This window comes from Cydia pomonella, chromosome 5, assembly GCF_033807575.1.
Source record: "Cydia pomonella isolate Wapato2018A chromosome 5, ilCydPomo1, whole genome shotgun sequence".
Taxonomy (NCBI): Eukaryota; Metazoa; Arthropoda; class Insecta; order Lepidoptera; family Tortricidae; genus Cydia; species Cydia pomonella.
Genome location: NC_084707.1, coordinates 8,798,374 through 8,826,340, shown reverse-complemented (window position 1 = coordinate 8,826,340; position 27,967 = coordinate 8,798,374). Strand labels below are relative to the sequence as shown.

General features: G+C 38.0%; 1 protein-coding gene across 3 annotated transcripts; it reads right to left on the bottom strand.

Moving 5' to 3' along the window:
- Window positions 1-789: 789 nt before the first annotated feature.
- On the bottom strand, window positions 790-27,967 carry LOC133517651 (protein PALS2). Of its 3 annotated transcripts, XM_061851005.1 has the most exons (12): window positions 27,812-27,966; window positions 20,703-20,800; window positions 19,483-19,632; window positions 18,667-18,861; window positions 16,034-16,264; window positions 14,759-14,857; window positions 14,269-14,427; window positions 13,028-13,238; window positions 8,757-8,927; window positions 7,914-8,059; window positions 6,005-6,079; window positions 790-4,739 (listed from the first exon to the last, which is right to left on the bottom strand). In XM_061851005.1, exons 1-12 carry the CDS (start codon window positions 27,888-27,890, stop codon window positions 4,563-4,565), a joined length of 1,791 nt encoding a protein of 596 aa, XP_061706989.1. In that variant the 5' UTR covers window positions 27,891-27,966; the 3' UTR covers window positions 790-4,562. The 3 variants fall into 3 exon arrangements, with proteins under 3 accessions (XP_061706989.1, XP_061706990.1, XP_061706992.1); XM_061851006.1 differs by lacking the exon at window positions 6,005-6,079 and having other exon boundaries at window positions 27,812-27,967; XM_061851008.1 differs by lacking the exons at window positions 20,703-20,800; window positions 27,812-27,966 and adding an exon at window positions 19,872-19,906.

The window sequence follows — 27,967 nt, the reverse complement described above, 5'->3', positions numbered from 1 at the left end:
ACTAGTTTAATATACGTGTTTTATTTGTTATTTTTTGCGTTTTACATACACATACCTACATATTACCATTACCTATAAAAAACCAACTGTTTGAAAGTCAAGTAGACCAAGCTAAGTTAGCAGCGACTTTGATAACCCAGACAGGGCAAGTGTTAAGTAAACGACATAGAGTCAGTCAAAGTTGGCAGCCAAGACAGTGCAAGTGTTATTTTAAACGCCAATTTTCTAAGAATATGACGTTTACTTAACACTTGCATCGTCTGGGCTATCAAAATCGCTGCCAAGTCAGCTTGGTCTGGCTTTACCACAAATGTATGGCGCATTTTCTATTTACGCCAAGATTGTTTCTTTGACCTTGCGCGTATACAACCTGGTATTCGCCTGCCAAATACCTAATAATTAATAATTGGAGCCTGTAAGAGGGGGAGAAAGCTGTCTGCTAGAGTGCGATGGTAATATCTATACATTAATCTATCTATCTATATCTAGCAGCAGATAGCGGTCTCCCTCTCCTCTGGAATCCCTCATGCGTCCTTCAAGACTGGAAGTGGTTTAACAGTTCAGGCCGTTCAGGGCCACTTGCACCATCCCACTAACCCGGGGTTAACCGGTTAATTTGACACTGGGTTAACAGTTTAACCGGTTAACCCTGGGTTAGTGGGATGGTGAAAGTGGCCCTCAGCTGTTTATTGTGAAACTAACAAGAGCTGATTTTAATACAATCCAATAAAACATAATAAAATGCATTTTTTCTTTTATTGGCCAGCCAAACAAATAAAACAAGCCAAGCAAATTACATAATGTATATTGAATAAATCTTGATACAATAAAATTTATAGCTAAATAACAAAACAAAAATGGACGGAATGTGAGATTCTAAATGAAGTATCAGCTAGTTTAATACATGTAAGCTTATATTTAAGTATGTGATATAAAAGTAGGTACATATAATATTATAAAACTCGTGTTAGACCATCAAACATGTTTGAAGAAGTGACCAGTTCGGGAACGTTTGTCTATGCCAACGTGATGCCAACCAAAAAAGTATTAGCAAGCATGCAATTATCGCGCACAAAGCTCTAAGTGTAGGTTGTGAGCAGTAAATCGAATGTGTAAAAACCATGTGAGAATCACACATTAGAAGTATTTCAGTATATAGATGCGTTTTAGTATACACGCGGATACATGTCACCGCTATGGTACAGCGCTAGCGCTATTCTATTTTTTATCACCGACATTTTGTCCCATTCACACAAAGAATCCAAGAAGAACACGGTGTGCTAAAAGTGGCGATTTTTTTTGTTTAACGCGTCCGTGAAAACTGGTCGAAACCTTCATCTCAAGTTTGAATTAGGCCTCAGATACTGTCCGTTGCAAACCACATTCTCTTCGTAGAAAGATGTGGACGTGTCTTGTGATGTCTTAGTAAACTGTTACTTAACTCAATCAATACTTGAAGAATACTAAAGTGTTTAAAGCAGAAATACTAAATGCATTTTTATGCGAAACTTATTATTAGAGCATTGTAAATTAGAATTTAAACTATGTCTACACCTAAGATATCTCTTTTTTGAGAACACAAATTAAAGTATGGTTGTTAGGTGGGACATTTAATTTTTGAACACTCAATGGTAAGGCTATGGAAGGAAAAGTACAGAATTATTATAGCATATTTAGGTGTATAGCATAGCGTGTGGTAACATTATGTGTTAGTAAAGAGAGGATTGTAGATCACTGGAATGACTTCACCTAATATATTTTAGAATTAAAAAGTTAACGCGTGGCACAAATAGGTGACACTGCTTAGTCACCTTGTATTTTAGTCACAGGTCTAGAATGTACGAGATTAATTGTGACGTCCCTCCAGTACAGGTACCTTATGGCGGTCGGCGCATACGCTGTTATTAATGACGCTCGAATACTAATTGGGTGCTACGCGACGTAAGCGCTGACCGCTATAAGGTGTACCTTTTCACATGGAACGTCACAATTGTGTATCAAGCAGAAATTGCGAACAATGCTATTGAGTTTCGAAACAAATTAAAAGTGGAAACATTTACTGCCTTGGGTGGAATTTTCACCCACGACCGCCTGATCGCTAGCCCGGTGCTCTTCCATATGAGCTACCAAGACTTTATCCAATAGAGCGAATTTTCACCTATCGTAAAAAACTTAATTCTAAGCTTAATTTACAAGGTTGCTTGTCAAATACCAAAAGCACGACCAAAATCGGAGTGATATTAAGTGCCATTGGAAGTAATGAATTTGGAAATCATAGTCAGACCAAGCTAAGTTGGCAACGATATTGAAAGCCCAGCCTGTGAAAGTATTCAGTACACGCCACAATTTCATAGATTTATGACGTTAAAAATAACACTTGCGCAACAAATACGTCTGGGCTATCAAAATTACTGCCAACTTATCGTGGTCGGACTTTAATGTGATTGGTTAAAAAAATTGCTTTTGTAACGGCATATTCCAAGATACAACTACCCACCGAATGTCCTGAATAAGGTTTTCATATTTTCTAGTCCAGGTTTATCTTACTTTTTGGGACATTCAAGCGGCCGCTATGAAGTTCAAACAAGGTCACGTTTTTTCATTTGAAGTCTGCCTCTTTCGCACTCATGTAATGTTCATACACCTTATGGCTTCCCTTTTGCACACTTCAACTATCATTAAGCGTAAGCGTCATTCTAGATCTGTGATTTTAGTAGTTATTATAAAATAGGTACACTAAATTACAACCTGCACTAAGCCTGCAGTGCACATTCAATAAAAATCTTCTTTTCCAAGATTTTATGGTAAATACCCACGTTTAAGTAACGTTACATTATATTCGATAAAATAATACATTTTACAGAATACTGGTTTGACATTCTTCATGGAAAAAAATATACGAGTGTATAATAGAGATACTTCTAAAAACTTAATTAAAATCGAGATTTCATCCTTAAAATATAAATTTACATACAACCTGTGATGTAGGTATGACTTAATCTAATACAAATTCATTTTATACTACTCCAATTTCATTCTAAAATGCATAGTTTGATTAAATAAAAAGAGCAAATAATTTGCAAAAAGAGTAAACAAATTATAAAAGCAAAAAGGATTAAGTGCACTAGTTCCCATTATACCGTTCGAGGTCTAATATAGTATTAAAAAAAATCATAGATAGTTTCGATATTTACCACCGCAACGCAAGTTATAATACGTCAAGTAATCGTAAAATATAAAGAGAACTAGCGGATTAAAGCGGGACGCTCTTGGTATGCAAGTTTATAAACTTGCATACCAGGAGGTCCAGGAGGTTTATAATATAAACCTATTTAGCCCAATTTAACAAGCCATCTTTCATGAATACTAATTCTAGTGAAATCGATGATAAAATCACTTTTGTTTAAAAGCCAGTAGTTATGATAATTGAATAAAACCAATTTATAGATCGTGCCATTCACGAAGACGCATGCCTTGACGCGTATTGTCATGATATTAAAGTTAGATTTTACAAATCTGCGCGCCATCGTGGGTCACACGAACTATACCTAAATAAGTTTCCGAACTTCGTACTAGAGATGCCACGAATAGTCGCCGAATATTCGTGGCATATCTACTTCCTACCTATCTAGTGTTCTTGGTTTAAGAGTTAGAACACGAATTTTATCATCCTTGAAATATCGAAGTAAAGACAACCAGTCTTGTAATCAATCAGACAACTTGCATCATTGGGTCATAATGCGCGCAGCGCATTTTATAAGGAGCGACTGGCGAGTTGGTGTCGCTAAGGTAACCAGTAGGGCTAAGATGGTCGGCTCTTTGTCATTTGTCACCATACCCGTCACGTTCTAACAAGTACGTAAGTGCGAAAGTGACGGGCATAGTAACAAGCGATAAAAATGGAACCATGATGCCACCGCTGAAGAAGTGTGCTGTATGGTAAGTGAAAACGCCACTCAATTAGCTAAATAATATGCCAAGCGATGGCAATTTGACTTTTAAGACTATTTCTGGCAAAGTACTATCAAAGATTCATTGATTGTATAAGAAGTACCTAGTCCAAGTAAAAATAGTGTTAAGTTTGAAAGCTAAAATAGACGGCGCTATATGTTTTGTGGTGACGAAACTGTCAAAAAACATCAACTTTTCAGAATCAGAGTTACCACAAAAGTACGGACCCGTACAGCGCCATGAAACTTAGCAGGAATTTGTCCAATCAATGAATCTTTGGCACTAAAGATGACATAGTCAAATGACCAAACGTATCAAGTTATTCTAACAGGCGAAGTCAAATATTTAGCTTTTTCAATAAGACGAAAAATTTAAACAACATTGACGGACACAGCGAAGTGTGCTGTTAGCAACTGTTAGTATATCCAGCTAACAGGCACCCACTGGTGGTCGGTGGAGAGCGTGTCCATGAGGCGCGAGTACGTGGTGTCGTTGTCATGGTTCGTGAAGACCAGGTATGGTTCTGGCGCTGTATCCGCTCTCTTCTAACGTTTGCTAAACAGTAAGGTCTCACGGACACTTCGTGTTCGATCGTACAGCGAAGGGTACTGTTAGTATATCCAGCTAACAGGCACCCACTGGTGGTCGGTGGAGAGCGCGTGCAGCGCGTCCATGATGCGCGAGTACGAGGTGTCGTTGTTGTGGTTGGTGATGACCAGGTCGATGTATTTCTCGTTCTGGCGTTGTATCCGTGCGCTCTCTTCTAGTGTTTGCTTCATGTCTTCTTCCTGTTTCACACGACGCGTTTTATTTAGGTGGCAAAGATAAAGAGTTAAATGTAAGTGATATACTTATTGATGTAAGTTTTTTTTGGTTAAAATATGTATTTGTTATTGTTTTAAGTGTGTTACGAATACATGCCAAATAGATAATGGTCAAAAAATGACATAAACACATTTTGATTTACTTCATTACATAATTTCTATCTATCATGCAAACAAATACGACATTATGCGGATCCACACAGAGCCAGCATACGCGCGAGGCAATTTCCTCGCGCACAAACCGGCCAGTGTAGACGTGCCTCGGCCGAGGCGGCTCGCTCAGGCAAGGAAAGCGCGCGCGCCCCGCCGGCTGAGGAAATTGCCTCGCGCATATGCTGGCTCTGTGTGAGTCCACATGCCTTTTAACACATTCACTGCCAGACAAAAAACGGCGCACTACCCCAGAAACCGGTGATCTATAGCTGCGTACAAAACAACCCGCCCAGCGGGTTGTCCGGCATCTGAACAAAGTTCACGAGCGCCCACCAGGTGGGTTCCCGGCAGTGAATGTGTTAACATTCAAAAACTGAATGATACTCGTATCTTGCATTTCAAGCATACTATGTATTTCTACTTATTTGTGGTTCGTATTCGAATACTCTTTACATATATCCAATTTTTAAGTCTTAAGAAGGTAATTGAATGATGGTTCCAATTTATTTACGGTCTAAAATTTAATAATCAATGTAAAATTTTCAAGTTTTTATATAATTACGGAAAGAAGAATAACGTGAGTTATAATTTGGACTTCAATATTGAAAAAGGTTAGGTTTTTAAATTACCTACTGTTCAGATGCTAAAAACATCTAGGTATACCCCATTTCATTTGCGATGGCGGGATTCCACCTGAGAGGGTCATTAGGCGTAAACAATACGAGTAGTGACAACAAAGGATACCCGGCAAACTTTTTTGCGGCGTCGTGTCTTACTTGTAGCTGTCCAGTCTTGATCCTTTTGTGTTATCATTTGACAGCCAGAATTTTTTTAAAGTAGTTGTTTTTCGACTTGTAGGTATACGTATACGCTGTCGAAAACCTATAGTTACCGTTAGTAGTTAATCATATAAGTCGAATTCAGATAATTCCAAATATCGAAGATTGTCGGATAATTCCGAAAAGGAACTCTTATTGTGGTGGAATTTTAAGTGATTTTCATCTGAGTTTTGGAATTATCCAACATACCCGAATATAGTCTAAGCAATTTTCTTTGGAAAAACAAAAAAATCTTACCTCGTAGAGCGAAGCGAGGGACTCTAGCGTGCGCGCGCGGCGCGAGCTAAAGCGAATGGAGCTCTGCCGGTCGAACTAGACATGCGCACAACACGGAATATATCAAACACTGGCATGCTTAGGGTAAAACACAGTTACACGAACGTTATTTTATAGTAAACTTATTAGTTTTAGTTTTTGATTGTAATAATGAGATAGTCTAAGCAAACAAACGTGCCTCCTAATTTGACAGCTGACAAAGATAGCGCTGTACGGCAAACCAGATTAACAGAGCTGCTGCCTAATGTACGGAGCCATAGAGAAATAAGTAAGCATAGAGTGCTCACTCCATACATCAGTTTTCTTACCAAAACTTTACTTTCCTAGTCGATATCTAGCGTCAAATAGCGGATTTATCACTTTTATCAATAGATGTCGCGACGAAAGAAAAGTTTAATGCTCAACAATTTTATGCTAATCTTATAAACGGATCTATTTTCAACGCCTTCTGCTTGTATTATTAGTTGTAAATTGTTGAGCAATATACTTTTTGTCGGTCGCGACACTCGTTGCACATCTTGTCAAGTAGCGGTTCTGATAAATCCGCTACTTGATGCTAGATGTCGACTACGAAAATAATAAGGGTAAGAACATTGATGTATGGAGTGAGCACTCTATACTTACTTATTACTCTAGGATGGAGCTGTAAAGCGCCATCTCGTTTAGACAACATTCGAACTTTTACATATCTTACATAGTCAATGAATCATTGATCATATATTATTGTTGTCACTTTTTCTGGAAATGAAGTGACATGCTGGCTGGTAATAACATTAATTTAACGTTTGTGCAACTGGGCATAAGGATACTCAATTTACAACTGACTAAAAACTAGGGGGATAGAACAACTTATAACTGAAATATAGAAACTTTTCACGTAACACAATCGTATTATGTTTTATCGATATAGCCGCATTAGGACCAAACTATCGTCTTTTGAGCGTCGCCGTCTAGCCAGCGCTATGGAAAATGGCGTCGCTGCGCAGGTGCGCCAACGCTGCGTCGAGCAGCCATAGAGTTGACTAAACGCCAACGCTCGGGAGATGCTAGTGTGGTGCGACCCTTAAACTGTCAGCAGCTTAAACATATGATAACAAAGAAAATGGGTCATTTTGCATGAAGATTTTCTTACCGAGTGACTTGTTTACATAGATTTGAAGTATCGAAACTAAATAAAAATTATGTTACGTAAAAGGTTAATACTATAAACTGGCATTCCAAAAATAAATGAATTAAATCTAAAAATAATGTATCATTTTACGGAGTCAGGCAGAGGGGATCTCGTAAGGCTTCTAAAATAGGCAATCACGATAATCTACATCACATATCATTTCGATGACGATGACATTCAAAGGGTTTTTAAATTAAAGGTCCATCAAAATTGGCTTAAAGCTCGGGCACAGGAAACATAATAGCATTCTAACATTGATACAAAGATCGTTCTCTTAGAACAAACTACTTTTTTTGCTGCATAACTTATTTTTTCAGTTTTTTTAACACTTCCAATCCAGACAATGAAACGGGTCCACATAATTTGCATAGCAACAATGTATTATGACTATTTATGAACGCGTGTGGCACATGGGCAAGTTGATTTTTTTGATATAAAAATGGGGACATTTTATAATTGCCAAGATCAGCTAACGAGTCTGAGTGAGAAAAGTTTAAAAAGGTAAATTTTGAAACAAAGTGTTTTGTAGCAAAATTTTTGCATCCGGGTTCTCGAAAAGTCAAGGATACATTGTATGTTGATATGGCACAAATCAAATCCTTCGTTATAGTAGTCGATCTTTGTATCAAAAACAAAGCGAGTCCATCGGAGCGATCCCAACGCTATCCGCAATAAACAGTATGCAGGGGCCGCAGCTACCGTGAGGTTGCGGTTGGAGGCGAAGGTGAGGTTGCGCAGCTGCTCGATGCCGGGCGCGGCCAGCAGCACCACGTAGGGCAGGAACTCGCTGCTGTTGTGCAGCAGCTTCAGCGACGCCGGCGCGCAGTCCAGGATGCACATCTTGCCTGTGACGCATGGAACCTCAATATATTATGTGTTGTTGTTTAAAACGCTTAAAGGTATTAATTATTGTCCTATGTTAAGCAAGTTTCAGTTGTCCCCTTACGCCCTCGATCGCTGTTTTATGACAGTTTTTCTGCCAAGAACTATTTCAGTTAACATTATTTATAACTATGAACCTCTTGGCCTTTTTGTTGCTTTTTTCATTTGTTACCAATACATCTTTTGTATTGCATATTTCATGTATTTATATGACTCTTTAGTTTCTGAATAAACTAAAAAAAACTCTGTCTCCTCATTTATCTGTTAAAGTTTTAAGGCTTGCGTCACACGCTGCGCAACGGGAGTGGGTGATGGGACTGATGGGTGACGCGCGGACGAAATTTACGGTCTTCAATATTCAGAATTGCGTTCCGCATCTGTCATGCTCCATAATGCGCACTCAAAATTACAAGTCTGTCTTCAGCTGTATGTTGAAGTGAGGGTTTTGGCTAAGTGTGTAATTTAAGGTAGTTTCGTAAAGTATGCTTCAGATGGAGTAATTATAAGCATATCCACTCGCCGCCCGAGGCCTATAAAAAGATCTCTCGTTCTATTCTAATTTGAATCTTTGGATTTATTTATCTGTCAGACGGGTAGTACTGACACGATTCAAATTCCAAGTTGCAACAATAAAACATTAAAAAAGTGAATACAACTCACCCTCCTTAATAACAGCCCTAATGGAATCCAAGTGGGTCCCGTAAAGATGCCCATTATGTTCTCCATACTCGAGGAAGCGGCCCGCGTGCGCGTCCCGTTCCATCTCCTCGCGTGACACGAACCAGTATGATGTGCCGTTCTCTTCTAGCGGCCGCGGAGGCCGGGAGGTATCTGAAAATTGGAAATGTATAAAGTAAGATGTTTTATGATATGTCTACACTACTTTCGCTCTGTTTATCACCGCAAAGTGGTCATCAGCTAACTCTCCTTTTTAGGGTTCCGTAGCCAAATGGCATAAAACGGAACCCTTATAGTTTCGCCATGTCCGTCTGTCTGTCTGTCCGAGGCTTTGCTCCGTGGTCGTTAGTGCTAGAAAGCTGAAATTTGGCATGGATATATAAATCAATAAAGCCGACAAAGTCGTACAATAAAATCTAAAAATTTAATTTTTTTTAGGGTACCTCCCCTACACGTAAAGTGGGGGTGAATTATTTTTTTCGCTTCAACCCTAGAGTGTGGGGTATCGTTGGAAAGGTCTTTCAAAACGAATAGGGGTTTTCAAGAAACATTTTTTGATAAAGTGATCATATTCGGAGATAATCGCTCCGAAAGAATAAAAAAATGTGTCCCCCCCCCCCCTCTAACTTTTGAACCATAGGTCCAAAAAATATGGAAAAAATCGTGGAAGTAGAGCTTAAGAAAGACATTAAATGAAAACTATAGCGGACATGATCAGTTTAGCTGTTTTTGAGTTATCGCAAAAAAAAATCCCTTCATAGTAAAAAGACTTACTTTAATTAGGTACTGATTATGCAAATTTGCCTATTTGTTTAACTCGGGTGAAAGGTACCGTTTCATCCCTTGGTTAACAATTTACTATACTTTAAGCTCCAGTTTAGCTTAATGTGACGGAAGAGGAACTACGGAACCCTACACTGAGCGTGGCCCGACATGCTCTTGGCCTGTTATTATTATACCAAGAGTATGGAAGCCTCTCTTAAGAGTCCTTATTCCTACAGACGAGCGTATTTTGTAAAATGCTTCCTTTTTCATTCAAGATTACGACGTAACTATTAGTATTTATTCAAAAACTGGTAACGTACTTAAATAATCGTTTCCTAAACTAGCGGCTCCAACAGTTCAAATTTTCATTTTCTCTTTTAAACCTCTTTTTTAATGAGTTTTTTTGGGAGTCTTTTCCAAATTTTGCAGTGAGATGTGGCGTTTCGGTTCTCAATTTTGCTGTAAACAAGAATCATTTGGTACATGAATGACTACAATTTGATTCAACATATCTCGTACGAGGGGCTGGAATGATTAACAATCGAAGATTCATTTGAAAAAACTGATAAAATACCTTCCGAGTTTTCTTCATTTTTTTGGCGAAAACAGGGTTTTATTATATTTTTTTTCCGCAAATTGTACGCATATTTTGCTTTAAAAATAATATTATAGCAAACTGTAACTTTATGTTAACCTATAAAAAAAAAAATCATAACTATGGGACCTACATTGCCGTAAATTTATATTTTTTTAAAACACGTATAAATCACGCAGCAGCGACGCCCCGCTCTCAGTCCGCGCGGAGCGCGCTTAGAGGACGGACCTGTGCTCGATTGTCAGGCATTCGTTGCGATCGTAATCAGCTACGGAGTTCCGAGAAGTGCTATATACTGCGATTAGAAAATCTTAATAAAAGTTCATTTTTTACACTATGCTTAACAGACTCTCGCTTATTGATGGATTTTCAGTGGTCCTTTTTTTTATACTACGTCGGTGGCAAACAAGCTTACGGCCCGCCTGATGGTAAGCAGTATCCGTAGCCTATGTACGCCTGCAACTCCAGAGGAGTTACATGCGCGTTGCCGACTCTAACCCCCTCCCGCCCCTCGTTGAGCTCTGGCAACCTTACTCACCGGCAGGAACACAACACTATGAGTAGGGTCTAGTGTTATTTGGCTGCGATTTTCTGAAAAACGCATTTTTACTTGAAATTACGTTAGGGTTTGCATTTGCATTATTATTTTTGACCCGGATGAAGTCCAAGTTCTCATGATGGAGTCAGGAGTTGGTCACCAGAACTCCTAATCTACTCATTATAATCCCATCGTGTTTGGGCTCAAAAGATTTGCCCTGACGAACACCATCGATCTAGATGAGGTCCAGGGTCTCATGATGGAGTCAGGAGTTGGTCACCAGGACTCTTAATCTACTTATCATAACGCCATCGTGTTTGGGCTCAATAGATTTGCCCTGACGAGCACCATCAATCTAGATAAAGTCCAGGGTCTCATGATGGAGTCAGGAGTTGGTCACTAGAACTCCTAATCTACTCATTATAATTCCAACGTGTTTGGGCTCATGAAATTTGCCATGACGAGCACCATCGACCTAGATCAGGTCCAGGGTCTCATGATGGACTCAGGAGTTGGTCACCAGAACTCCTAGTCTATTCATCATAACTCCATCGTGTTTGGGCTCAAAAGTTAGAGTTATGATAAATAGATTACGAGTTCTGGTGACCAACTCCTGACTCCATCATGAGACCCTGGACCTCATCTAGGTCGATGGTGCTCGTCATGGCAAATTTCATGAGCCCAAACACGTTGGAATTATAATGAGTAGATTAGGATTTCTAGTGACCAACTCCTGACTCCATCATGAGACCCTGGACTTTATCTAGATTGATGATGCTCGTCAGGGCAAATCTATTGAGCCCAAACACGATGAGGTTATGATGAGTAGTTTAGGAGTTCTGGTGACCAACTCCTGACTCCATCATGAGACCCTGAACATCATCTAGATTGATGGTGCTCGTGAGGGCAAATCTATTGAGCCCAAACACGATGGAGTTATGATGACTAGATTAGGAATTATGGTGACCAACTCCTGACTCCATCATGAGACCCTGGACTTCATCTAGATCGATGGTACTCGTCAGGGCAAATCTTTTGAGCCCAAACACGATGGAATTATAATGAGTAGATTAGGAGTTCTAGTGACCTACTCCTGACTCCATCATGAGACCCTGGACTTCATCTAGATTGATGGTGCTCATCAGGGTAAATCTATTGAGCCCAAACTCGATGGAGTTATGATGAGTAGATTAGGAGTTCTGGGGAGTTCTGGTGACCAACTCCTGACTCCGTCATGAGACCCTGGACCTCATCTAGATCGATGGTGTTCGTCAGGGCAAATCTTTTGAGCCCAAGCACGATGGAATTATAATGAGTAGATTAGGAGTTCTGGTGACCAACTCCTGACTCCATCATAAGAACCTGGATGGACTTCATTCGGGTCATAAATAATAATACAAACCCTAACGTGATTTCAAATAACACTGAAACTCTATAGCACTAATGTGCGCAAACGATTGGCATCTTGACTAGGCAGCATGGGTGCGTAGCCACCATGCCAATCGATACGACAACGAAACACTATCTGTCTCTCTCTCTCGTACTAATATGCACAAACGATTGGCATCTTGGCTGGGCAGCATGGGTGCGTAGCCAACATGCCAAACGTTTACGATACGACAAGGAAACACTATCTGTCTCTCTATCGCACTAATATGCGCAATCGATTGGCTTCTTGGCTAGGTATCATGGGTGCGTAGCCAACATGCCAATCGTTTACGATACGACAACGAAACACTACTGTCTCTCTATCGCACTAATATACGCAAACGATTGGTATTTTGGCTAGGCACCAAGCAAGTGTGTGGCCAACATGCCAATCGTTTACGATACGACAACGAAACACTATCTGTCTCTCTATCGCACTAATATACTTTATTTATACCTGCAGTCATTTACTAACTTCTTCATTTTCCATTGGTGTGAAAGAGACAGAATAAAGAGCAAGGGTTATAGTACACTCTGTAGTCTGTACACTTAGTAGTAGTGTACATAAAAAAAAACTACTGTGCATATAAAATAAAATAAAGAGTGCCCATATGATATCATATAACACTAAAATTAATGTTGTTTGAAATTATATTGAAAACTATCAAGATTATTCTAGTCTGCATTGAAACGCGCGTCGCGTTGCCGGCGCTCGCGTACCGAGCGCCAACGCCATCTATGGAGCGTTATTTCGTGAAATCGGAGAACGCTCCAAGGATTAAGGGCTCTTAAACGCACAAGGGAGTGTGCGTAAATATAGGGGACAGGGCAGCATTATAACGATGTCACGTTTATGATCTAGGCCACAATGTGGCAGATCCTCTAAAACGCACGGTTTATACGGATAAATGATAGTTGGGCACTGACGTGGTACAACGGCGCCGAAGCGGCGCGGGTGCTCGTGCAGCATGCGGTTCTTGAGCGTGCGGCGGCCCACGCCGCGCGTGCCCACGAGCGCCAGCACCCGGCGCAGGAACGGCGGCGTGCGCGCTACTTCTTCATACAGCGCTAATTCTGCGCCTTCCAGCTGCACGCTTGAGCGGGACTCGTATACGAACTTTTTCTTCTTTTTAGATATCTGTGAAGTATATCAAATTATGAAACTTGGACTCGGTCTCTACTTAACGGGCTTAATGCATTCGAAAATCACGAAAATGCATATTAGGACTGGTATATTTTACAGTGAATGAGATAAAGTAACAAGGCATATTGAAAGTGACCATTTTTTTATACCACGACGGTGGCAAACAAGTATACTGCCCGCCTGATGGTAAGCAGGCACAGCAGCCTATGGACGCCTGCAACTCCAGAGGTGTTGACGACCGGTCTGGCCTAGTGGGTAGTGACCCTGCCTATGAAGCCGATGGTCCCGGGTTCAAATCCTGGTAAGGGCATTTATTCGTGTGATGAGCATGGATATTTGTTCCTGAGTCATGGGTGTTTTCTATGTATTTAAGTATTTATAAATATTTATATATTATATATATCGTTGTCTAAGTACCCTCAACACAAGCCTTATTGAGCTTACTGTGGGACTTTGTCAATTTGTGTAATAATGTCCTATAATATTTATTTATTATTATTTTATTACATGAGCGTTACCGACCCTTTAAAAATCTGTACACTCCTTTTTTGAAGAACCCCATACTGTAGACCCTCGGGAAAACCTCGGAAGGGAGCGCATTCCACAGCCGGAGCGTCCGCGGGAGGAGGAGGAATTCCTCTTGACCATGATACATTTTAGAAAAAAAAATGTGGAAAAAAGGCTACGTACAGTCAAAGTATATAATTTCACTACCATTTCGTACCTTGTCACAGTGACAATCAATATGAAAGTCGCTAGAGACCTCATACTATATTTCAGTCACTGTGATTGTCTGCGTCAAGGGACAAAATTATACTGAAATTAAATTCCTTGACCATACAGTAAGCACGGATATTAGCTACCTTGGTTCATTACAATATTTTTAGAGTTCCGTAGATACCAAAAAAGTGAACAGGTTATGGTGCAATTCAGTCCATTTGTCCATCTGTCATATGGCTAAAAATCTCGAGAACTACTTACGCTCTCGATTTGAAAATAATTATAAGTTGTTAACATTACATACCCTAGCTCCACATATGCTAATTTTGTGCACGAAGTCGGCTTCAGGCGGCACATACGCTTTTCTTCTTTCCTCCAATTCCGGAGAGGGTATTAGACCTACTACATCAGGGTTTTCTACATGACTCGCTTGCCACCAGTTAGGATCTTTTCTGTCTGATACCTGAAATAATGAAATTAGATTTCCATTCGCTTTGATTGAGTATGATTCTAGTGATCTGACTACGTAAATTTTCGAATGATGCGAAATTTTTCATCCAAAAAACTCAGAAAGTTCTCAGACAAGCTAAATTTTAATTTGCTAAATGACAATTTCCTTTATTTCTTGTGGAAATCTTTCAATAATTTCGTAAACTATTGCAACATTTTGGATACTTTCCATAGTTTGCACAAAACCATGTTTCTTATTAGATTAGTAGGTAGGCAAATGAAACATTTGAGTATCAAAAAAAAAATGGGTGAAAATCTACACAGCTGAACAAATTTTAACTTACTTGTAATATATCACCCTTTTTGAATTCCAATCCAATTTCTTTACATGGTAATAACGTATCCTCCTTCGGATTATAGTCAAATAGGGCTCTCATGTAGCACTGTAACAGAAACATACAAATTAAAAACAGGATGCACAGATGGTAATAATATTGTAGGCAGAATTTTTAAGGATAGCAGCAATTACCATGGATACATTTGGTGCCAGGTCTCTGACTACTTTTTTAATATTGATTAAAATTTATAAATAAGAATTTTAGAGTGGTTAGCATTAATATGCTCCAATTTTTAAGGCCTGACGTAGCTCAGCCGCAGGCGGGTCTTTCGTTCCTTCTACAAGCATGTGGATGGCAAGCAAGCATACCGCCGCGCGTCACCACTTACCGCTGTGCGACATGCTACACTTACTGTGCACGGATCAACATTTGGATATCTTCACTGATAGAATAGAATAGAATAGAATTTGTTTTATTCATAAACACACAAACAGTAATAGACAGACATAAAAGAGAACATAATGAGAGTAAAGTGTCACGAAATGGCCTCATCTCAGCATGTTGCTGGCGACTTCCAGCGCTGATCTTCCGATGAAACCCTCGAGTGCGAAATAATCACGGAAGATAACAGAAAAAAGGAAAGATACATAAAATAAACATGACGAAACTTAACACTAACTTTAAATAAAATTGCACGGACGAAACGAACGTATCAGTCTGTACTATGATCATATCTACATATGTTCATGGCGTAGGCTAAGGTCCAGGTGCCTCGCCTTTTGTGAGAGTGAAGTAAATGACCGTACGACAATGTAAATGACTAGGTAACCGATAAAATGTAATTAAGTATGTCTTAGTATGTATTATATATGTATGTATTAGCATAGTAGCAAGTGTAATTGGTGTAAACCGTTCTTGCGAATAAATAATAATAAATAAATAAATGGAAAGCAGTCATTGTGGCCTACAGACAGCTGGGGGCCTACCGCGAAAACCGAAATTGCGGGGATCTTTTTGTTTTACTCTCACTAAGACGTAATGAGAGTGACAGAGAAAATGCCCGCAATTGACGAACTTCGATTTTCGCGGTTATAGCCCTGCAACCCCAGAGGTGTCATATACGTAATACTGCCCCCGAACTTCACTTTGTACATGAAAGGGGCATCATTTAAGTAGCGGTTGCGCCGTGATTAACCGCACGCACAGGGCCGTAGTCACAGTAACTAATTTAGTTAATTACTAACTCAATTAACATAGTCACTCCTTAATTGATATACTCACACTAAGTTTATTTGTTAACTGGGAACTTTTCTCCTTAAGGTTAGGCCCCACTTTTAAGGTGACTCTATCATTAGGCTTGGACACTGCCTCTTTGAGCTGCTCTTCAGTATCTACTTGTACTCCATCTACTTCTAGCAGGACATCTCCTATAGAGAGTAAGGCTTGCTTAGCTGCGGCACTCCCAGCTAATATTCTAGCTACTATAAGTTGGCCATGCTCATCTGTAGTGACCTGAAAGAAAAATAAAATGTCCAGGATCAAATACTACATTTAAGTGTAAAAGGAAGTTGAGCTAATTTGCTTATGGTTCTAATTCTAATTTTGTTGTCTAAGAAAATATCATGTAAAATAATGCACCACAAAGGTATGCAACTATGCATCTCGTTTCTCGTTTAAGTATCAGAGGTGAAAGGATTATAATTATTGGCTTTTTTTTGTCTGTCTTCTATAACCCACCTTACAAAATTTACCTATGTATAATTTTAAATCCTGCTGTATAATACTTTATTTAAATAAAATAAAATAAAATAAAATAGCCTTTATTTACAGGACAAAGAACAGTACTACTATCTCTCTATTATCTCCCATCTTTTGTATTCTTTGCCTGCTTGCCCTTCGGCAAAGGCCTCCTCCAACCTTCTCCACTCTCTCCAATCTATTGCCACTCTGCTCCAGGTACGGCCAGCTACCTGCGCAATGTCATCATCCCATCTCATTAGAGGTCTCTTTGCTCCTCTCTCTCCCTCTCTTGGGTACCATTGGGTGACTTGCTTGCTCCATTTATCTGTGCCTCGGATGATATGGCCAGCCCATTTCCATTTATGTCTTCTAATTTTTATGGCAATGTCTTGGACTTTCGTCCTATTCCTAATTAGGGTGTTTCGTAGCCGGTCAGTCTTCCGTACACCTATCATGCTCCTTTCCATGGCACGCTGGCAGCATGCTAGATGGGATGTAGTAGCTTTTGTCAGCACCCAGGTCTGGCTACCATACATTAGGACGGGAAGAACACATGTGTTAAATAGTTTACCCTTTGTCTTAGAGTGGAGTTGTTTATCTTTGAAGACTTCTTTCAGGGACCAGTACCTTTTCCACCCGTTCACTATTCTTCTCTCTATTGTTTCATTTTACACACAAATTAGATTGAAACAGAGTGTACATTGTAATGCACTTTGGGATTTATGAGGAATAAAGGGACTAATTTCCAACAATAACTCATCATTAGTAAATAGGCGGGTCCACACAGAGCGAGCATACGCGCGAGGCAATTTCCTCACGCACAAACCGGCCAGTGTAGACGTGCCTCGGCCGAGGCACATGTACACTGGCCGGTTTGTGCGTGAGAAAATTGCCTTGCGCGTATGCTTGCTCCGTGTGGACCCGCCTAATGAAGTTTATATTCTATCAATTAAACTTGCAGAATGTGACATGACATGACTCACACTAAATTAATGTAACATAATTATAAACAGCATGCAATTCACGTGCAAAAATGTGATGACCTTACTGGAATGATTAGAATGTAAACAATTAATCATTTTGGCATATTATGTTAAAAACAATTGGAGAAACAGAAAGTAAATAAGCATATTCCATATGTGCTTTTCGATATAATTGAATAGCTATTCACAATGACAGCCATTGTTTGAGTTTTGGAAATGTAGCTCAAGGTTCATATAAGATAACAAAAGACTATTGAAATGACTGACTGTCTTTTTTCTCACCTCTTTTTTGAAAGTGACTGATATATATGTAATATAATATGTTAGAAAAGAAAGGAAATATATGTATTTTTAAGAAATTTACAATAAAAACTTAAACATATAAGAAAACACATTTGCTCTGCTGCAACAATTGGATGTTGGAAAATTAACCAACAGACACTAGGCTTGAATTTCCATTACCTAAAATATAAGAACAATGCTGAAAGTACTATATAACTAATTAACTATGTATTAACATCTAGCAGCCCTCCATACAAGAAAAATAACCAGTCTTTGAATTAATGGTATTAGAAAATGAAGTGAAATTATTTTGTCTTAAAATGAAACAAAACAAGACAAAGGCAACTCTGTTCCAATTTATAATGATTTAAATTTCATTGGATGTAATTTGTAATAGCCAGGACCAGAGGCTGACAGAAAAATGATGTCACTCTACATAGAGTATGATTCTGATTAGTATTTTTGTAATAATTAATCATCTGTCAACCTCTTTAGTTAATTGATATTGATACTTGACAATCTGTACAGAAACGTCTATCTGACTTTAATATTATTGTCACTCAACCAAATAACAGATTATTCATTTATTAAATAATGCATATTTTTTATTTTTAACAGCATATTTTACGTAAAAAGTATTTATTATCTACACATCAATAGGTAAGTTTTCTAAATTTATAAGGTTGTCAAAATAACTCCCTGTATGTTAAATTGAGTCATTTTGCATCAATGGCATTAAATGTACCAGCTCTGGGTATAGGTTTAGAACTGTGGGATGCTAGAGATTAAGACATAGGTAAATAGTCAATAGCAATAGGTTAGTGATAGTCAAGAGTTCTAAGCCATATAAGTCACAATATACAGATTATCTAGACAAATAATGAGTTGCATACTAATTTTTTAACTTACTGTTAATCCTAAAGGTTGTCCAGGCACTTTTCTAAGGCCTACAACTTTGACTGTCTCCACAGGCATGTCTCCGTTTTCCTCTGGGCTAGTTTCCGCACCTTCTGCAGTGTCTTTGTCCTGTTTAGGTGGCTCTTCAATGCCAGATCCTCTTTGGAGCCACAAGGCACCTATTGCATCATGCGCATCTATTAAAGCCTGAAAATAAATATTAAAAATAAAATAATAATTAAAACATTCTAGTTTTATTAGGTACAAATGTGCGGCTTTAGTAGTACAGTCAGCATCAATAGTAGTGGATGAAACAATGCGCCAAATAACTGATAATCTGATATTCCGTATAACTTTTCCAAATATAGATAAATCTCTAAAATTTACGTTCAAAAGAATATCTTTTACCATCTTAATTGTTCTACATATAGAACCATCACATTTTGTTATGTTGTTACAGAATGGTAGATACTTTTGGAATCTTGTTTGATCCCCTACTTTTGATGCTGACTGTACAAGGACCAAAAATATGACGTAAACCGGTTTGGAGAAAGTACATAACAGTACTTGCTCCTACATAGTAGGCAAATTGATTTTAATCAAGAAAATAGAACTTTGACAATTTTAATTATATACTACTAGTGATTACAAGTGTCTATAGCCCTTTCAATCATCGTACTAGCAGTCAGTAACATTACAAAAGTTAAACTAAATGAACGTAACAAGTACGCTTCGCTATTTATCAACACTTCATGATACAGTAGCCGAGCTGAAATAGCACCAAGGCAATAAAATATTGTTTGGAAGTGATTCTGCATCTAAACATACCTTAAAATGTATTCTGGATAGCAATATAGCGAGTTCCGCTTGCTCAATAGTTCTGATGTTGTTGCCACGATACTCGCTCAGCGACCGTATTATGTTTACGTTATCTAACGATACGGGTTTTACGACCAGGTCCTCCTCTGATTCGATGGGCTGCAATAATAACACTAGCACTTCGTATAAATCTAACAAGATTCACAATGGAACTTCCACAACAACAAACGACGTAGGCGTGGCACTTGGTTTTAATGAATGAAAAGTAATTAGTTGCTGTTAATTGATTACTTCATTTCCAATATTACGTAAAAATGTTGTTAATTAACTAATTTATAAGTCATAAGGAAATTATTCTGCTGTAAATTAAGAGAAATCTGTTAGACGCGGAAACATACCCGCCGTTTCACTTCCCCACACAGTACACAACTGAATCAGTTACAGATAAGATAAAATAGTATACGAGACTTGTCAATCTTGTCAGAAAAGTTGCCATGTTGCATTACTATAGGAATGAGCTTTTTCCGCTTTTTAGGGTTCCGTAGTCAAAATCGGAACCCTTCGATTTTTATTACATTCATATTTGTCAGTTCATATGTCCGTATTGTCATCATTTCCATACCATCCAAAAATGAAATACAGAATAGACAACAGGCAGTTGGATGGCATTTGGCCCTCAGTTTCATTAGAGCGTTGGTACTCTAAAGGCACTGGTTTTCTACGAGAGTAACTGGGTTATGGATTTCGTGGGCCCAAAAAGGGTAGTTAGTGGAGCGTGATATAGATGATATACTGGTTACTACAGTTTCGAGAAGGTAATTATATTCGGGTTTGATATATTGGGTGGTCTTGTGGTGGGTCTTGATATAACTGTATAATATGTGTGTCCATAGTAGAGTCAAAATTAATTTGAATTTGTATAATATTGTGCCCTTGAATAAAATATGTCTCACTCTAAGTACACTTGCATTAAGCAGGTATTAAATTAAGTAATATCAAAAAGAATTTGATATCATCGAATTAGAATTTGGCATCATTTCGAGCGATGGCGCCATAATCTTTGGCTTATGCTCTATTACTTAGATGGCGCCACTTTTTGATATCTACCAAATTTAACACATATCAGTGAAAGAATAACGATCAAAGTCAAATGGCGTTCTAAAAGTTTTAATCATGTGTCGCAAGATGGCTGGACATTTACTGTGGCTACAAACAATTGAATTACTTACCTCACTTTTTCGCCCGAAATCCGGACTTTCAACGATACTTTTCAAGAATATTTCGTCATGGTTCGATAGATCGTCCTCTGGTTTTGGCTTTTCTTTTTCTAAAAACGAAAAGAATAAGTACGTTACTACAAAGGCCAGGAAATAGGGATTTGCCGGCCGTGTGTGACATTTAAAGGGCCGAGTTGGCACTTGTTCCTTTAACAAGTCACACACACAAAGAAATAAAAAAATCCATTACGGTTGATGGATTTATTTATTTCTTTTTATTCATTCTCATCCACTTCAAGATCATTCTAGGAATTATAGCGTAACTACTTAAATATTTAAACAGTGACGTTTGGTACTTGCGCAAACGAAATGTAAGTACGGTAACATCGGTCTTCCGCGTAATTTACTCGAAGAACCCTATTTAATGCTGATGGGAAGTAAGTACCTATGTCTCTTCGAATGTCTCAATTTCATCTATTCACTATTATCCCGCTCCCGAGTTGGTAGATGAACGATGTTTTATTTAATTAGTATAAAGGAAATGAAATAAGAAAGAAACGTTTTGACGTTTAAATACCTACTTAAATACTATCCGCTCCCATATAATCGAAGTTACGTTTTCATTTAAAAGTATAATAGTTAAGTTTTGTATTTAAAACATAAACTCGCTCTGATTTCTTTGTAGATATAGGTACAATTTAAGGCCACAAAAACTACTTAGGAATAGGTAGTCAGGGTAGTCAAGTCATAATTAAGTTCTGTCACAAAGGTTTTGACTAATAAAATGTAAGTTAAATTTTAATAAAAACAATTAGCCATGATTTGAAAGTTTGCTTTATACCTACTGACCAAAACGTAATATAATCGAACGAGCGAGCGAAGCGACTCCGGCATTCCGATGTTTTTTAACTTAAGACAGTTTGTTACGCAATAACTTTAGTAAATTTGTTCTAATATAAATGAAATTTGGTAAACGTATGTTGAGGGCATTATAATTTTCACCACATCCGCTGGTAAATTTAAAAATTGCATATTATGTTTAACGCATTTAATAATGTTTCAAAACATAATAGTATCCTGCTGACATGGTGGCAAAATTATTTCCATCTTGGGCGTTAACACTTATTGCATGTCTCACTACGCTTAGGATTCTATTTTAGAATCCCTCGGTACTCTCAATATGCTATTATAGAATCCTTCGCTTCGTTTAGAATTCAATTTCGATTCATTGTCGACTAAGTAGGTGCAATAAATTCAATCGCTCTATATAGTTTTTGGCAAACCAAGACTTCTCAATTCGTTCGAGGCTTACTACTTATTACCTACAGGGTGGGCCAAAAAAATTGCAAAAAGCAAAACTGAATTTAAAGAAAACCGTCAGAGCGAGTTGCGGGCAGTTGGCAGGAAACTATGCCTCAACCGGCGTGAACTTTTTTTAAATGGAGCGTTTTTTGGGACAAGAAATGTTCTTTTTGTGTGAAACAATTTTATAAAAACCGCGATCCCTACATATTATTATATTACTCTAAGACGCCTGTTTAGAAATAAATACGGATTGTGGCGTGTATTGTGAGTGTCCAGTGTTAATTTAATTAAATCTTGGGTGAAGTTAAAGCAATATGGTTTGAGCACAAAAATTATATGAACAGGGCGGCCACTTTCAAAAAGCAATGATGAGAATAACCGGGAGGTTGAAATATCTTTAATGAACGATCCAGAATCATCTATGCTACTTCTAGCAATACCAAAAAACTAGTCTACGGTGAATCTTACATCTGGACCTCAAACTGCACTCATACTAACTTCAAATCATGCAGGAGATGATCCAAACGATTACATTAATTGTAACTTATTGGCTGACAAACTGACTATATACTGGGGTGATTTTCTAGAATTGAAAATGTATGGTTTACGGACGCGACCCATTTTCGCTTTATTCACCTAAAACCACAGGATGGGCTACCATATCGGTAATACCATTTTTTTAAATAATCAAAGATCCAAAGTTTAAATGGTCGATTGCAGGAGTGCCAACGACATGACGGATGCTATTAGGGTGATGTAAGTTATTAAAAATAAATTGCATTAAATTGTTGTTAGGTTGAATTATAGTCTGCGTGGAAAGAGAAGAGTCGTAGAATGTATGAGTTCGCTCACATTTCACGACGATAGTGTAAGACAAAGGATCCAGTTTTTACGTTATGCAAGATTCAATGACGTTAAAAAAGTGATATTAAATCAGAATGTTGTTTTAATGGGAGTGTAGATAACTTCGAGTGTAAGGGCCGGTTAGGTTCGTGTGACTCTTAAACATCACTGTGAAGGAAAGTAGGAATGCGAATTACCTTTTCGCAAGTGTATTGCACAACGTTTTACAGTACATATGGCCCTTTAAATTTTCGACACACGCACGTATAGTGTTACCGCACTAAGGGCCACTTGCAGCATCCCAATAACCCGGGATTAACCGGTTAAACCGTTAACCCAGTGTCAAATTGTATTGGTAACCATTGTAATTCCAGGTTTAATCGGTTAACCCCGGGTTAGTGATTACGTGATTAGTGCAAGTGGTCATGAGGCGGTAAAGTAGCACCATATAAGTACTGTAAAAAATATTTAGTCAGATCAAGATAAGGCAGCGATTTTGATAGCCTAGTCTGTGCAAGTGTTAAGTAAACGTCATAATTTCATAGAAGTTTGATGTTTAAAATAACATTTGCACGGTCTGTTTTATTGTCACTGCTAAAATCGTTGGTAACTTATCTTGGCCTGACTCAAAAACTTTTCGCTCTATTACGAGCATTGTTATTTGGGAGTTTCCGCCTGCGATCTACAACAAGTTTTTAAGACTCCATAATGAAAAAGGGCCAGTTGCACCAACCAAAGTTATCAAACTGATCAACGTCACGCAGCAGAGATCTAGGAAACTTCTCATACAACAAAATTTAGCGAACGCTTTAATGGTGACAGACGGTTTGGTGCAACCGACCCGAATCGAATGAAAAGAAAAATGGTTTGAATAAATTCTGTGATTGAAAGATCTATACAAAGCAGAATTGGAATAGAACAAACCTTGAAATCTCTGGAACAGTCCTGAAATTTGGTATGTATGTAATTAAAGGCCCCTTTTTCATGTCCACGCCATTTGACATTTGGGGACCTCGAGGAATCGCAGCCATCTTGGAAAATGTGTACCACCCTGGAGAAATTCGCGTTTTACTCTAAATCTGAGTTATCTAGGAATATATGGTGTAAGACAATATTAAAGTTTATTGAATTCTACATAAAAAAAGTCCTGGATATCTTTGCGAAAAAACTACATCTTGTTGTAGAAAATACTTGCTGAATCTAGGTTTAGCGCTGATACACTTCCAGGGGACTTTTTTCTATACATGTGTATATGATCTACCCCAATATCAACATTTTACTCGACTGTGACTTAACCAGAAAGTAGGGTTATGGCTTTAAGTACTGATGATTCAGTACACCCTGTAGCTTAGGATACTAGCCGGATCTTTAAAAATTACATATCGCTAGATTTCTCTTGCCCTTCACAACCTGTTTACATTTGTTTTATTAAAGAAAAAACAGTAGACCCGCCTTGAGAAGACGCCGAATATTAAATTATATTTTTTTCTTCTAGCACCTAGACATCAGTAGATCCATAATTGGTAGTCGAGTGCTATGCAATACAAATTTACTAACATTAAGGGAAGAAAAAATGTTTAGGGCTATATATTGTGATTGCAAAAACAGATTTTAGGTCTTAATTGGGGTTCAAACAATAGTGACAGTAATCAAATTTGATACATATAATCTCTGCGATCCATGTTAACGTTCCTTAAAATTCGAGCTTTAGGGGATACGAGGATCAGGGTGCCATCATGAGAAGTATACGTTTTTCTCAGGATCGATGAGTTTTATGTGAATATTGTGTATGGCGAAACGGAGCTTATTAAATTCCACACAAAAATGATATATAACACTTATGTCCCTAAAACAAAGTTTCTTTTAGAAATATGGGTCATATTGGATTTTTCGCAAAGATATCTAGGACTTTTTGTGTAGAATTTTATAAGCTTTAATCTTGTCACACCATATTGTTCTAGATAAGGCAGATTTAGAGTAAAACGCGAATTTCTCCAGGATGGTATATATTTTTAAAGATGGCTGCGATTCTTCGAGGTCCCCAAATATCAAATGGTATGGACATGAAAAAGGGGCCTTTAATTTACATACATACCAAATTTCAGGACTGTTTCAGAGATTTCAAGGTTTGTTCTATTCCGATTGTGCTAACAAGGAAACAATATATTATGAGATAATGAGATAGAAGCGAACCATTTCCATCACATCAAGTTCAAGCCTTAAGTTGACCTTTATAATATACTACTTTGTCGGTGTGATTAATGTATCTGTCTATGCCAAATTACAAATTTCTACATTTCTAGTTTTAAATTTTTCCTTAAGTTTTGTACCCATATATGATACATTTGTATGGAGGTCCTTTGTAAGGAGGGTTGGCCGACTTAGACGACCTGCTCAATAGATTTTTCTTCGCGTATACATTTCTTTTCCTCCACTTTTCCCTAATCAGAACACGATATCGAATATGCCCTTAAACGGATCCCCACTACTTTTGTTACACCTTCTATGAATAAATAAATTAATATCCAAGTGCCTTATAATAACTAGGCAGAAGGTAATAATGCGCTCGATATAGATCATTATAAATGAAATAAAAATATATCAGTCTTATTTACTGTAGGTACCTATCTAATACCTATTAAAAACGTGAATTTATAAAACTTAAAAGTAGCCAAATATCTCCAAGGCCTATATAGTGATTGAATAAAATAGGACGGCAACGATTTTTATAAGGGCCCTTTTTGATGGGTCATGTATTATTTAAACCTTCATGCCTAAAATGAAACATTACGAGTAATGGAACCATAATTTTCCTCACCCTCCCTCACATGTTATTACAATTTATTTCAGACGAGACGACCGAGATTTACCTTCAACCCATGTTTGGGTAAATAGGATCCGGCAATTGGATACTAGAAAAAAAAAGTATTTTATTTAATATCACGTCGGTGGCAAAAATCATACGGTAGGCGTTACATGCGCGTGCCCGATCCTTTCTTTTAAGGTACAGTAGGTTCTGAAAACTGAGTTTTCAAAAAGTCGTAGGTAGCGATTTTTTGGATTACACTACGACTGTCATAAATTTAATTAGCAACCTTGAGATCTTTCTCGAGGGACTGTATGGACTCGAATCCTGAGTTTTTAACTTACGCACGATAGAAAAAAATCACGAACATAGGTCTAAATGCACTTTAAAAATTTGTAACAAATTATACATAAAAGCTAAAGATATGAAAATTGCTTCTAAAATCTGCAATATTATGTTTGAGGGAACGTATCAATAACTTTTTATCTTATTTAAACGTACTTACAAAATATTAAAATGAAAAAAAAAACGTGACATTCGCGCTCCCAGGCACGCACTTTCATCTCGCTCACGCTTACGCTCAGTGAGAGAGAGAGAAGAATACGAACTTTCTGGGCCTTAAAAAGCTGTAGGTACACTCCTTTGCGATATCCTCTTCAAACCAAACAAAATATATCTAAGTAAATTTAATAAAATTAAGATGTCACCAGATTTTCCTTTATTATACATTTTGGATTACACAATCTGTGGTAGGTAACTATCTAGAAAGCCTTTTTGTCCTTATGTCCACATGTAACCCTTCTTCACAATATCGCCTAATTGCCCTCCATTAGGCCATGACATTAACTAACTTCGCAATAAAAACGACTCAATTAAGCTTTTCGGCTAGGCATTTAAAATTGAGCCTTATTAGTTGGAGACAAAATCCTTTTTTTAAGGTTACGGGTTTTACCCAACACTGCAAAGGCAATACAAACTCGTAAATTCGTCATGTCAAACGTCATTAGTGGTGTCAGCATATCACGGCTGTACACTAATCGTTAAGGTAGTGTCGCCTCAAGCCAACGGATTATAATGATCTTCGGATATGCATAGTGCCTATGGATTTTGAGGTTACATTTACTTTGGTGCCTCTGATGCGATGGGAATGCTAATCTATGAAAACTTGCGTGTCCATCGTATACAAGTATGGTATACCTTTACGTTTACATTGGAGTTGTCACTAGCTCCAAACAACTTTAGACTCTGATACTAAGAGAAAAAGCATTTTGTTGTTTTTGGAATGTTTGAGGTAGCGTGTAGCATGAATTTCGGGACGATCGCCGATAGGGACTGTTATGATCCGTAGAATATTAAGTAGTTGCAAACCCTGGGAAAATTACAATCTGGTCTGTGAATGTACGAGTTTACCTACCTACCTTATATACTTGGCAGTATGTTTTGAAGTCTGCTGTTTTCGGGCAAAAGGTACAACATTGAATATTGTTGAATATTGTAAAGCGTTTTTTTAAACTGCAGTACACGACTATGCATATGCAAGAGGGGCTTTATATGAGTAGGCTTTTATAAATCACTCAATCTAGTGAACAACCAACCAATAATGTGGTACTTTTTGGATAAAACGTTTGGTAACCAACACATACTTTTTAATTATCTATTATTTTTTCCGTGCTTCATCGTTGTGTTAAGCAATAGTTATATAACTTTTAAATTCAAATTTTTATTATTTATTATATCATATGCTCAAGTTACTTTCAGAACACTCTGGCTAGAAGCTCAGCTGATGAGACTACTGTACACTTTGTGTCTAGATTAAAATATGAGGCGAAGAAATTTATTTCTACGTAGGTAGTGCCTATCAAACATTTATATTTATGATCATGGCAAGATGTATACATTGGTAGTAAAAGGAAGATTTATGGATAGTTAAGCTGTTTGTTATGTTCAGAACTCTAATATATAAGCAAAAGTAAAATATTATAGTTACATTAATAACTGAACACATCACGCATTAGAGTTTGTCATAATGCCGGTAATAGGTACAAACGTTTTTACTGACGAAGGAATTTCGCGGAAAAGCAACACAACACTCCGCTTTGAGGTTATCCCGTAATTCGCTACAAAACTCCTCAATACAGCAGTGCAGAGGGTTTCTTTTCCGGCTTACCTTCGTCCGGTGGTTTTCCGAGCGCGAAATCTTTAAATCCACGCCAGGTGGTGTACCTGCCGCTGCGTCGAACCATCATCACGAATCAGCGAGAGTAACTAGCGAGAGTAGCGAGCATCGCGGGATCGATGCGTACAGCGCGTCACGCGGCGCGGC

Bases quoted from the DNA above. Each gene is read 5' to 3' on its own strand.
- LOC133517651 (XM_061851005.1), bottom strand. From the start codon at position 27,890: ATGATGGTTCGACGCAGCGGCAGGTACACCACCTGGCGTGGATTTAAA. The intron at 16,265-18,666 runs GTAAGTTAAAAA...TTTTTCTTTCAG, and splicing joins GACAACCTTTAGGATTAACA to GTCACTACAGATGAGCATGG. The intron at 14,858-16,033 runs GTGAGTATATCA...TTTCTGTTACAG, and splicing joins AGTTAACAAATAAACTTAGT to TGCTACATGAGAGCCCTATT.